Genomic DNA, 13,305 nt, shown 5'->3' on the forward strand with positions numbered 1-13,305 from the left:
AGACAAAGATGTCACAAAGAAAGAAAACTACAGGCCAATATCACTGATGAACATAGATGCAAAAATCCTCAACAAAATACTAGCAAACAGAATCCAGCAACACATTAAAAGGATCATACACCATGATCAAGTGGGGTTTATCCCAGGAATGCAAGGATTCTTCAATATATGCAAATCAGTCAATGTGATACACCATATTAACAAACTGAAGGAGAAAAACCATATGATCATCTCACTAGATGCAGAGAAAGCTTTTGACAAAATTCAACACCCATTTATGATAAAAACCCTGCAGAAAGTAGGCATAAAGGGAACTTTCCTCAACATAATAAAGGCCATATATGACAAACCCACAGCCAACATTGTCCTCAGTGGTAAAAAACTGAAACCATTTCCACTACGATCAGGAACAAGACAAGGTTGCCCACTCTCACCACTCTTATTCTACATAAGAGTTTTGGAAGTTTTAGCCACAGCAATCAGAGAAGAAAAAGTAGTAAAAGGAATCCAAATCAGAAAAGGAGAAGTAAAGCTGTCACTGTTTGCAGATGACATGATACTATACATAGAGAATCGTAAAGATGCTACCAGAAAACTACTAGAGCTAATCAATGAATTTGGTAAAGTAGCAGGATATAAAATTAATGCACAGAAATCTTTTGCATTCTTATACACTAATGATGAAAAATCTGGAAGAGAAATTAAGGAAACACTCCCATTTACCATTGCATCAAAAAGAATAAAATACCTAGGAATAAACCTATCTAAGGATACAAAAGACCTGTATGCAGGAAATTGTAAGACACTGATGATAGAAATTAAAGATGATACAAATAGATGGAGAGCTTTACCACGTTCTTGGATTGGAAGAATCAGCACTGTGAAAATGACTATACTACCTGAAGCAATGTACAGACTCAGTGCAATCCCTATCAAGCTACCACTGGCATTTTTCACAGAACTAGAACAAAAAGTTTCACAATATGTATGGAAACACAAAAGACCCCGAATAGCCAAAGCAATCTTGAGAAAGAAAAACGGAGCTGGAGGAATCAGGCTCCCTGACTTCAGGCTATACTATGAAGCTACAATAATCAAGACAGTATGGTACTGGCACAGAAACAGAAATATAGATCAATGGAACAGGATAGAAAGGCCAGAGATAAACCCATGCACATATGGTCACCTTATCTTTGATAAAGGAGGTAAGAATACACAGTGGAGAAAAGACAGCCTCTTCAATAAGTGGTGCTGAGAGAACTGGACAACTACATGTAAAAGAATGAAATTAGAACACTCCCTAACACCATACACAAAAGTAAACTCAAAATGGATTAAAGACCTAAATGTAAGGCCAGACACTATCAAACTCTTAGAGGAAAACATAGGCAGAACACTCTATGACATAAATCACAGCAAGATCCTTTTTGACCCATCTCCTAGAGAAATAGAAATAAATACAAAAATAAACAAATGGAACCTAATGAAACTTCAAAGCTTTTGCACAGCAAAGGAAACAAGACCAAAAGACAACCCTCAGAATGGGAGAAAATATTTGCAAATGAAGCAACTGGCAAAGGATTAATCTCCAAAATGTAGAAGCAGCTCATGCAGCTCAATATCAAATAAACAAACAACCCAATCCAAAAATGGGCAGAAGACCTACATAGGCATTTCTCCCAAGAAGATATACAGATTGGCAACAAACACATGAAAGAATGCTCAACATCATTAATCATTAGAGAAATGCAAATCAAAACTACAATGAGATATCATCTCACACCAGTCAGAATGGCCATCATCAAAAAATCTAGAAACAGTAAATGCTGGAGAGGGTGTGGAGAATAGGGAACTCTCTTGCACTGTTGGGAATGTAAGTTGATACAGCCACTCTGGAGAACAGTATGGAGGTTCCTTAAAATACTAAAAATAGAACTACCATACGATCCAGCAATCCCACTCCTGGGCATATACCCTGAGAAAACCATAATTCAAAAAGAGTCATGTACCACAATGTTCATTGCAGCTCTGTTTACAATAGCCAGGACATGGAAGCAACCTAAGTGTCCATCGACAGATGAATGGATAAAGAAGATGTGGCACATATATGCAATGGAATATTTCTCAGCCATGAAAAGAAACAAAATTCAGTTATTTGTAGTGAGGTGGATGGACCTATAGTCTGTCATACAGACTGAAGTAAGTCAGAAAGAGAAAAACAAATACCATATGCTAACACATATATATGGAATCTAAAAAAAAAAAAAATGGTCACGAAGAACCTAGGGGCAAGATGGGAGTAAAGACACAGACTTACTAGAGAATGTACTTGAGGATACGGGGAGGGGGAAGGGTAAGCTGGGACAAAGTGAGAGAGTGGCATGGACATATATACACTACCAAATGTAAAATAGATAGCTAGTGGGAAGCAGGCACATAGCACAGGGAGATCAGCTCGGTGCTTTGTGACCACCTAGAGGGTTGGGATAGGGAGGGTGGGAGGGAGGGAGACACAAGGGGGAAGAGATATGGGGATATATGTGTATGTATAACTGATTCACTTTGTTATAAAACAGTAACACACCACTGTAGAGCAATTATACTCCAATACAGATGTTTTAAAAAAACAACAACGGAATTCTCACCTTGTGCAACATAAGGGATTTCAAACTGGGGAGAAACCCTAAAGTGAAATGAAATTGGCAAATTTATTATTAAGGTTTTATAAGGGGGACATAGAGTTTTCCTATATAGGAGAATTGGGTGTTATAAATGTGCTCATTCTTTTCAAATTTATTTATTGATATGTAATTCTTATTAAAACACAGAGGTGTTTTTTCTTAACTTCAATAACTGACTCTAAAGTTAACTAGATGAATAAATAGACAGGGATAACTGATAAGAAATTTTGGGGGGTTAACAGGACTCCTACAATATATAATAAAGCTATAATCGTTAAAACTGAAAACAAATCAATAAAACAAAATAGATAGTATATTAGTTTGCTAGAACTTCCATAGCAATGTACCACAGACAGGCTGAGTTGAACCACAGAAACTTATTTTTTCACACTTCTGGAGACTACAAGTCCAAGAGTGTGATGTTCACGGGGTTGGTTTCTTCTGAGGGCTTTCTTTCTCTGTCTTCACATGGTCTTCCCTCTGTACCTGTTTGTCTCCTAATCTCTTCTTCTTATAATGAAATCAGTCATATTGGATTAGGGCTAACCATATGACCTCATTTAGCCTTAATGAGCTCTTTAAATGTCCTATCTCTAAATACAGTCACATCTGAGTACTGGGAACGTAGGACTTCAACATATGAATTTGGGAGGAGGAAGCAGACACAATTCAGCCCATAACAGAGAGAGATTCTAATTTATTAAAACGTTGTACTAGTGTGAAATTCAGGGCTAGGTTACTAAGTTAATTAAAAAATAGTTTTCAGTTATCTATGAAAAAAAGGAGAAAACCATTTTCATTTATGAGACTTGTGGGAAATAGATTATTATGAAAACTGCACCAGACATTGAAATAGGAAAGTACCAAATGATCATTGTTTTAGTCTGCTCGGGCTGTCATAACAAAGTACCATAGACTGTGTGGTTTAAACAACAGAAATTTATTTTCTTATAGTTCTAGATCCTGGAAGTCCAAGATGAAGGTGCCGGCCGATTTGCTTTCTAGTGCAGACCCACTTCCTGCCTTGCAGATGACCACCTTCTCATTGTGTTCTCACATGACAGGCAGAACAAGCTGTGGTGCCTCTTCCTTTTTTTTATAAGGGCAGCAGCCCTATTGGATTATGGCCCCACCCTTATGATCTCATTTAACTTTTATCACTGTCTCACAGACCCCAACTCCAACTAAAGTCACGTGGGGTTAGGGTTTCAACATGAATTTTAGAGGGCCACAAACATTCCATAAAACTCATGAAGCTATCACTTTCTAATTACTGTCTTCCCCTTCCCACCATCAAGAAAGAACAACTTTAGCCTGCCTGCCCAAGTTTGGGAAAGGGCTTCTGGGCAGAGAACTGGAACCAAAGAGCCAATTACCAGTAATGTTTTATTGGAGGAATCTGTGTCACCACACAGAGCTTTAAAAGAGGGACTTCCCTGGCCATCCAGTGGTTGAGATTCTGTGCTTCCAATGCAGGGGGCATGGGTTTGATCCCTGGTCAGGGAACTAGGATTCCGCATGCTGCATGGCACTGCCAAAAGAAAGGAAGAAAACATGAGCTTCTTTTAAAGAGATGAATTATTCAATAAATTCCATTTGGAAAATTGGTATAATATTTAGAAAAATAATCCCTTTAGATCTTCACTGTATACTTAATTCTCAAAACTTCTGGGGGGACTTCCCTGGTGGTCCAGTGGCTAAGACTCTGTGCTCCTAATACAGGGGGCCCAGGTTCCATCCCTGGTCAGGGTACCAGAGCCCACATGCTGCAGCTAAGAGTTCTCATGCCGCAACTATGACCCGGGGCAGCCAAATAAATAAAAATTACTCTAAAATAAAATAAAACCTTCCAGATGGGTTTAATATTTAAACATTTAAAATTATTAAATATTTAAAATTTAAAGATTTAAATATTTAAAAATGAAACAAGAAAATATGAATGTATATTTGTTTATGGATAAAGAAGGCCTTTCTTAAAGAGCAATAAATCACTGAGGAAAACATGTTTAGGTTTGACTTCAGAGAAAATAGCTTCCCTTGATTTAAAGGAAAAAAGACCAATATGAGAAGTCAAACAGTAATCTGGGAAAGACATTGATAGCCAAAATGATAGACAAAAGATCTATATTTTCACCACATCTATGTCCTCTGCAATTCAGTTAGAAAACACTAAGTTCCCAGTAGGTAAATATGAGTAGGACATAGAGACAACTCATGAATATGGGAAAATATCCAACTTGTTTTTAAGTCAAAGAAATTTGTTGCCTATAAAAGAAGTAGAGTTTTTTTTATAAGTGAAATAGGAACTTTATACATTACTGATAGCAGTGTAGTACTACCCTTTGGTGAAACAATTTTGCAGTAAATTTCTTATGATGATAAAAATGATAATAACAACAAAAACAACTAACTTTTATAGCAATTTCTGTGTGCCCTGCACTGCTTTAAGCACTTCACATGTTTTAATTAATCCTGTCAATATCCTATAGGGTAGGAACTTTAATTATCCTTATTTTACAGTTGAGAAATTGAGGCACAGGAAATGTAACTGCTCAGGATCACAGAAATAAACTGGTGGAGGACTAGTGGCTTAAACCCACTAGTCCTACTTTGGGGATGTTTTTCCTCATGGGGTCTTCTGAAAATTTTCTGGGGGGAAACTGTACTCAAAGAGATAGTCTTTGCACCATGCCCCTTTTTGTACATGTTGGTATTTTTGTTCATGCAGTTCTTGCTGTTTGAATATTCTTTTTCACCCTCTCTGGCTTAGAACAGGTGTCATTCCCCCCAAGAAGCATTTTCTGTCCCTCTTCAGTCTTGACCTCCCCATTTCTGATTCCCTTCTGCCACCTTCCAGATTGGATATCTTTCTTTGTGTACAATTACAACCAATTACCAAAAATTTCTTAAATGTTCTGGCTGTATGTTTCTGTACTCCCCACCCCTCCCAACTTCTCCTACTGCTGATTGACGACAGGGATTGTGTCTATTTTATTTTTGAATCCCTAGTGCCTCGTACAGTGCCACATAGTAGGCTTTTTCCTTTCCTTGTTAACATTTTCTTATTTTACAAAGTCTTTTCAAGTTAACATAACTCCATCACTGTAATCATAAATATAGTGAACAACACAAACATGAATGTCCATGTAGGGTCAAGTTTCAGTCAGTTCAACTGTGTTCTTCTTAACAATTTAAAAATTATTATTTGGCGTTGTTTAGTTGGGCTTTGTTTGTTTTGTTTTTGTTAACATGCTCTCTCTCTTTGGGAAAAAAATGTCCATATCTGAAAGATAAGCCTCCACCAAATATTCTCTTGCTTTATGAACTTCCTCTTTTAAGGTCAATTTTGACCATGAAGCATATTTCTAGAATTTTTCAATTTTTGGTTTGATTTTACTTTTCACTATAGTGATTCTAGCCAAGATCCCTCTTTGAGACTGCAAAGCAATTTAATTTTTCCCTTCAAAGGTACAGTGCTTGTTTTTTGTTTGTTTTTGGAATTACTGCAAAAGCAGTGGTTTCATGGAGTTACTGCTCAGGGTATTTTTTCTCCCAAGAGACACAAATGTTTCTGCTAAATTTTTATCCTCACAATCTGTATTTTGATAATTAAGTACATCTTAGACCTTGATAGGTTGGCTGCTGTGGTGCTCAAGGTCAAGGATCATCTTTTTTAGGGTCACATTTATTGTAACCATCTAATGAGAGCACCACATCTCTTACCTGGTCTGGTTTTAGATGGCTCTGAACATTCCTTAGTATCAAGATTATTCCAGAAACTTGCTATTTTGAATTGCTAATCTTATTCCTAGTTGAAAGCATAATTTAAACATTGCATTTTAAAGACAGATGAAAAACTATTTTTCAAAAATTTTGTAAAAATTACAAACCTCAGTATGAAATCAGTACTTCTGGCTTATCACAGAACAAAGTGTGGCAGGGAAAGTCAAACTCAGTGTGGTCCTTTTTCAGAAAAAGAAAACAGTTGACAGCAGGAAGCTGACCCAATTTTGGGGGGGGGGCGGGCAATGCTGGTATGTGAAAAGAAAGCAAAAATTTTATCAATCTCCAGTTTTGTGGGTCTCCATCTGCTTGTTAAGTATTTGGATTAATGACTTTGGACTTCGGTTTGGAAGGGTGTTCCTGCCCCTCTCTTTGGTAGACCACATCTGATTAGAAATGAGAGTGAGGGCAGGGTTGTGTTAAGGTTGCGGAGGTTGGCAGTGGTGTGAGCTAGTAAGTCTTTCTGCTTAGACTCCTCCATCAGCCATTATGTAGCAGAAGTTGCCCCATATATGCAAAGAGCATTTAAAGTTTAGAAATGCCATTTTTTCTCTCTACAAAGTGTGACTTTCAAGACTAAAAAAAAAAAAAAATTAGCTTTGGGCCTTGGAGCCGAAAAGGAGATTTTAATTCTAGGCTGCATCCTCCTCCTCCTCCCAGAGCAAGAAGACAAATGTTTTGGGCTCAGTAGCCAAAGGGATTTAGTGAAAGAAAACTGCTTACGGATAAAAGAAGATACCTGAATAGGTAGCCAAAGGTAAACAGTGTTACCATAGCACAGCGGTTAAGAGGACACACTTTCAAGTCAGAACAAACTGGTTGAAACCCCAGTTCCCCATTTACTACTTTGTCATCTTAATACTGTTATTTGACATCTCTGAACCTTGTTTTCCTCATCTGTAAAATGGGTACGTTTTTGTAAATGAGGATTAAATTAGTTTATATATGTAAGGTATTGTGTGCTTTTAACACAGCAAACACATAATTGGTAGTTGTTGAACGGACTTCAGAATTCTTTGGCAAAGGAAAAAAATGAATATGACATTGGACGGGAGGCTAGTACTCCTTAGGCTGTAATATATGGATATTTCAAGTTCCAAGGAAAGAAACATGTTCCTGATATTTCCTCTAATAGAATTCCTTATAAGGATACACAAGGAACTAAAGACAAAAGCGGGTGGAGAGTAAGAAGACCAGGAATAACAATAGTGACAGTGAGGCCGGCTGGGTGGGAATAGGTGAGTCTGGTGTCTGCACAGATCCTGTGTAACGGAGAACACACGCTTAGACATGAGTTCCCTCCAGTGCATCTGTGTTACTAATAAAGTCCAGTATAGTAATGGAGTAGGACTGAGCTAATTAATGTTGCTTTAATGAATAAATGAGAGGTGGTGAGGTGATCTTGACCGTCCCCACCTCTTCACTCAGGTGGTGAATGGAAAACCCGTTATGAGACACAACTTGAATTGAATGACCAACTAGAAAAGCAGATTGTTTCTCTCAAAGAGAAAATGGAAAAAATCTGTGGAAATCCTGCTGGTACAGAAGCACCTATATATATGTTTTATAAGTTGAGTTAAAATTGATAAAACATCAGTTGCTCATATTTGCTTTATTGTAGACAGACTGTCTTCTATTCGTGTCTATGAATGGATGCCAGTGGTGAGTAAAAGATGTTTAAACAAAAGGAATAATTGAAGGAAATTATGTGTATTTTTCCCCAGACAGATTTCAAACAAAAGTTTAAAGACTGTGACAAGGTCCAAATAAAATATTTTGTTCAGGGCTTCCCTGGTGGCGCAGTGGTTGAGAGTCCGCCTGCTGATGCAGGGGACACGGGTTCGTGCCCTGGTCCGGGAAGATCCCACATGACGCGGAGCGGCTGGGCCCGTGAGCCATGGCCGCTGAGCCTGTGCGTCCGGAGCCTGTGCTCCGCAACAGGAGAGGCCACAACAGTGAGAGGCCAGCGTACCGCCAAAAAAAAAAAATTTTTTTGTTCAGTGGAGCTTTCCTGTGATGTAAAGAATCCTATAAACAAGGCCTTCAGCTTGGTCTCTCCCGTAAAAAGCTGGGCAGGGATTCTGTTGCAGGTACAAACAAAATGGAAGTGAAAGGATCTCGGTGGTCAGGCTGGGGGGAAACCTGAGTGTGTCTATTCCTTACAACCTGAAAGAGCCTGTTTAACTCAGAAATACCTCTCTCAGAGGGAGGGAGACGCAAGAGGGAAGAGATATGAACATATGTATATGTATAAGTGATTCACTTTGTTATAAAGCAGAAACTAACACACCATTGTAAAGCAATTATACTCCAATAAATACCTCTTTCATACCCGTCTAAAACAGTTCCATTCTAGTTCCTCTGGAATACACACACACACACACACACACAGAATATGTATAAAATCTAACAACTGAGAACCCATAAATTACCCTGTAACCTCACTGGGCTGCTTCACCTACTTTTTCTTTTGGTTGCCCTAGTGACATCTTTCTTCTTTTGAGAGGTAATTTTAATCTCCGTTAAATGAATTTATGTGTTCTACTTTACAAAGAGTATTCGTTTGTTTTTGATTCATTCAAATATTTGTTAATATTTTTTTTAATGTAGAGAAGGCCCAAAGCATGACTTATGTTGAACTCTTGCTGAATTTTTATTTCAAGAATACTCAGAAAAACATGGAAATCTTGTAAATAAATCAAGGGTACTTTGCATGAAAATGAAAATACAATACTCAGCTAAATTGGCAGGACTTAATATTACACTAATAATTATAATAACTTGTCCTAAATTAAACATATATAATATGCAAATTAACTTATGTACATTATTTCAGTCTTGTAACAAACCCCATGACATAAAATTTTATATTGTTATTTTAATACATGTGATTCTAAGCTTAAAGAGATTGATTTACTCAGTTTCACACAGTCTGGAAATGTGGAGTCAGAGACTCTCCCTCTTAAACCTCTGCCATTTAACTCTGCTATACCAACAGCCCTTTGATACTGCTGATCAGAAATAATGGGTTTCTTAGTAGCTGTGGGTAGAGCACTAAGCTGCCTGCTGTATTCACAGAAGTCCTGGGCATTTATGGAGAGTGCTCTTTGAATAACTGCAAACCTTTAGTGAAAGACAGAAAAATCTTATATTTTTCTTAATGAATTGAGGGAGAAATTAACTTTTTTGCAGACCTCTCTGTTATTTACAACCCAGAAATACCCTTATGTCTGTGTGTTGGAAAGTCAGGAAAATAACGTGTGTTTTTTTGTTGTTGGAAAAGTGGTGAAGTTTTTTCCTCTGCCATGGAGTCATATCTCCATCTTGTGGTATTTAGAAATTGCTGCAAGGGCTTTTTTAAGCTTAGTGTTTCTTAACTGTAGGTAGAATTTTATTACTACCTACAGAATATAAAATATCAAGTTCTACCTACAGAATATAATATATTCTGGCTTCCTGCTTCTTGACAACCTACCCCCAGTCATAGCTCAAGAAACGGGGTGTCTAGCCTCCTGGAGGGTAGCAGCAAGCGCTGGTGTGACATGGGAGAAGACTCCATAGCAAATCTAAGAAGCATTTAATCAGTTTTCTCTTTGCTACCTCACACTCTGTAATTTATTCATGTTCACAAAAATATACTTGTTTCCCTTGATGAATTTGTGTTATTCTTGAAGAAAATGTCTTTCTCTAAGAGGTTTAGATCTGGAGGCAGAGAATTACATTTCTCTTCAGTAAAGAACAAAAGAAATGTTAGAAGAACCAAGAGTGGGGCCACATACTAAGCAGAAAGGAGAGAGAATGAAAGTTCAGGCTCTTAAGGAGCTAGTCCTCTCTATTGTCTGGGCAGATGCCCTGAGTACCTAGGTTTTCTTAAACAGTGGAATCGAAGGGGTGTTTGTCTGAAGAGCAGGGATTAGGAATCTAACCAGGAAGTTGGTGATGTAAGTAGCCAACTACTGAGCAAAAAGCATTGGGGATTCAAAAATCCTATATCCAGTATAGGAAAGAAATCTCTCTTCCGAGGACAAAAGCAATAGTCTTATTCTTTATATCAGAAACAATATTTGTGAGATTCAGACATGTACCATTTGTGTAATACAAACATTTTTGGTTTTCTGTTAGGTTGATAATCAGAGAAAAGGGCCTAAATTAGTTGTTTTGTGGGACAGAGTATGACTTCAAACGCTATTTGTAAATTTACTGACTCTCTATCCTTGTTGTAGGTTGCTTAGTCTTTAGGAGTAACCTGAACCCGCATACTTAAGAAACTGCTGTCAGTTGGTTTGAATACTGATTTTGAGTAACTTCAAAGTGCAGCTTTGCTTATGAGCAACAGAAGGATGAACACTGGTTTTTGACCTGTGCATGTCTAATTTCTTTAAATGATATCATTAGAAAAAGAAATACGAAACATCCAATAGTTATTTTCAACCTGGACCACTAAAGTGGACTTGATTTTAATATTTTAGAAAAAAGTATTTACTTAAGTGAGAGTGGGGTTCTAGCCCTTGTTCAGATACAGATGGGCTTCAAGCCTGCAACCTTTCTGAAGATTACTTTTCTCATCTGAAGGCAGTATGATTAGATAAACTTTAAAGTGCCTTACAGTGGTATAATTTGTTAAACTTTAATTTTAGCAAGATGTCTCAGTTAAGCGTTATGTTTGGCTGCATATAGGAGAAAGGCTTAAACAAGTAAGGTATTTTGGAGCTTTTCCTCATGTAACAGGAAAGGTGGAAGGTATGCAGACAGGGTTGGTGCAGTGGCTCTATAATGCCTTCAGGAATCCAGACTCCTCCTGACTTTCCACTCTGCCATCCTTTAATGAGTGGCTTTGGCCCCATGCTCACAAGATGGCTTCTCACTTGCTTCACAGTCTCATTCAAGGAAAGAAGTAGGATAAGGGAAAAAGGAAAGGTGAAAGCTAGTCAAGTCAGCTTCCTCTTAACGAGCTGCACCCAGCAGTTTCCCTGTACATCTCATTGGTTAGAACTTTATCACCTGGCCACCCATGTTTGCAAGGAAGGCTGAGATCTGTTGTGTTTTAACTAAGCATAGTAGGACGAAGGGGAAGATGGACATTGGATGTGCAGTCAGTTCCATCTGCCACGCACAAGCTCTATCACCACATTTCATTTTAAGGTAATATGTATTTATTTAATATTATTTGGAAAATAAAAGAGAAGAAAAGTATTAAGTTAAACACATCTACTGTTGTCTTCTTAGTAATTTTTGGTATGTATATATATTGATTAAAAGGAACAACTCAATAGATAAGACAACCAAAAGGGGAAAAAAGGAATAAAAAAAAGGACTTCACTTTAAAAAAAAAAATGTAATTGTAACCTTACTTCATGGACAATTTTGTATTCTATTGCTATGTTCACCATGGACAATTCAATCAATTATTTCTTATGTTTTCTTCATGTACATTTTTAAGGGCTACATTATATTCCATTGCATTGGATTATTAATATTCAGTTACTTTCCCCTATAGTTCAATAGTTTAGGGTATTTCTGGTTTCAATTTTAAATACAACAAAACCCACAGAGGACAATATGGCAAAAAATATATTGTAGTATTTGCAAATCTTTGGATTTTTGTCACTTTTTGACCTCAGCTTTTTTAATGAAAATACTTTATAGAGTCGAGGCAAGATGATCTTGGATTTAATATATGCCATTCCAGTTTATTTTTAAATACCTTTCTAGGGCTTCCCTGGTGGCACAGTGGTTGAGAGTCCGCCTGCTGATGTAGGGGACATGGGTTCGTGCCCCAGTCTAGGAAGATCCCACATGCCGCGGAGCGGCTGGTCCCGTGAGCCGTGGCCCCTGAGCCTGCGTGTCTGGAGCCTGTGCTCCACAACGGGAGAGGCCAAAACAGTGACAGGCCCGTGTACCTCCCCCCAAAAATAAATAATAAAAATAAAATAAAATGCCTTTCTACATATATTGTGTCTAAACATTCATATAAAAAAATATCATGCTGTATGTGGCATTCTTCTATTTTTTTAAAATTCTATCCATGTTAATACATAAAGATCTAGTAAATTTTATCTGCTGTATAGTATTCCATTAGATGTATATATCCTAATTTATGTATTCCTCTATTTCAGTACATTGAAGACTTTTCAAAATCTCACTATGACAAACATTGCCAAGGTGAACATCCTTATAAATGTCTCTGAGTACAGAGTGTTCCTCTGGACTTTGCTAACTTTTCTGCAAAGGCTAGAGAGTAAATATTTTCAGCTTTATAGGTTGCCCCATCTCCCTTGCAACTACACATTTCCACTGCTGTGTTCTAACACATCTTCCTTTACAAAAACAGGCCACAGCCAGATTTGGTGTCCAGGCTGTAATTTGCTGGCCCTTGCTTTAGGGCAGTGGTCCTCAAACTTCCATAGTAACAGAATCACCTGGAGAACTTCATAAAAATATAAAGATCAGCCCCATTCTTTATCCAGCTTGCTACCTCTGCAGTCTTCATTAGTTCTCCAGCTAACTCGAATACACCCCAAAGTTTGAGAACCGCTGCTCTAGCACACTTATAGCAGAGTTTTTAGATCATGAGATATGCACATATTCAAATTTTCAAATAAAGATAACGTCCCTCTGGATCGATCTATCTAAAGACACCCCAGGTCTACAGTTAGTATGTCAGGAATAAATAAGAGAGGTGATAGAAGATGAGCTTGGAAATACATACAAGGACTACATAATAAAGGATTTTGTATCCATGTTAGGGAGTGTGAACTTTTTATATGTGATGGGAAACTACTGAAGTATTTTGTATACAGTTTTTTTTTTTTTTTTTTTTTTTTTTGTTACATGGCCTTTC

The 13,305-nt window shown here is 37.5% G+C and overlaps 1 protein-coding gene across 1 annotated transcript in view; it reads left to right on the top strand.

Moving 5' to 3' along the window:
• Nucleotides 1–13,305, top strand: part of CCDC169 (coiled-coil domain containing 169) — a 56,807-nt gene that overhangs the window by 10,566 nt on the left and 32,936 nt on the right. The window contains exons 4-5 of the mRNA XM_007464259.1: nucleotides 7,893–8,003; nucleotides 8,086–8,126. Of these exons, the coding sequence (XP_007464321.1) occupies nucleotides 7,893–8,003; nucleotides 8,086–8,126 (152 nt within the window). The remainder of the gene's footprint in view (nucleotides 1–7,892; nucleotides 8,004–8,085; nucleotides 8,127–13,305) is intronic.

Source organism: Lipotes vexillifer, unplaced genomic scaffold (assembly GCF_000442215.2).
Source record: "Lipotes vexillifer unplaced genomic scaffold, Lipotes_vexillifer_v1.1 scaffold120, whole genome shotgun sequence".
Taxonomy (NCBI): Eukaryota; Metazoa; Chordata; class Mammalia; order Artiodactyla; family Lipotidae; genus Lipotes; species Lipotes vexillifer.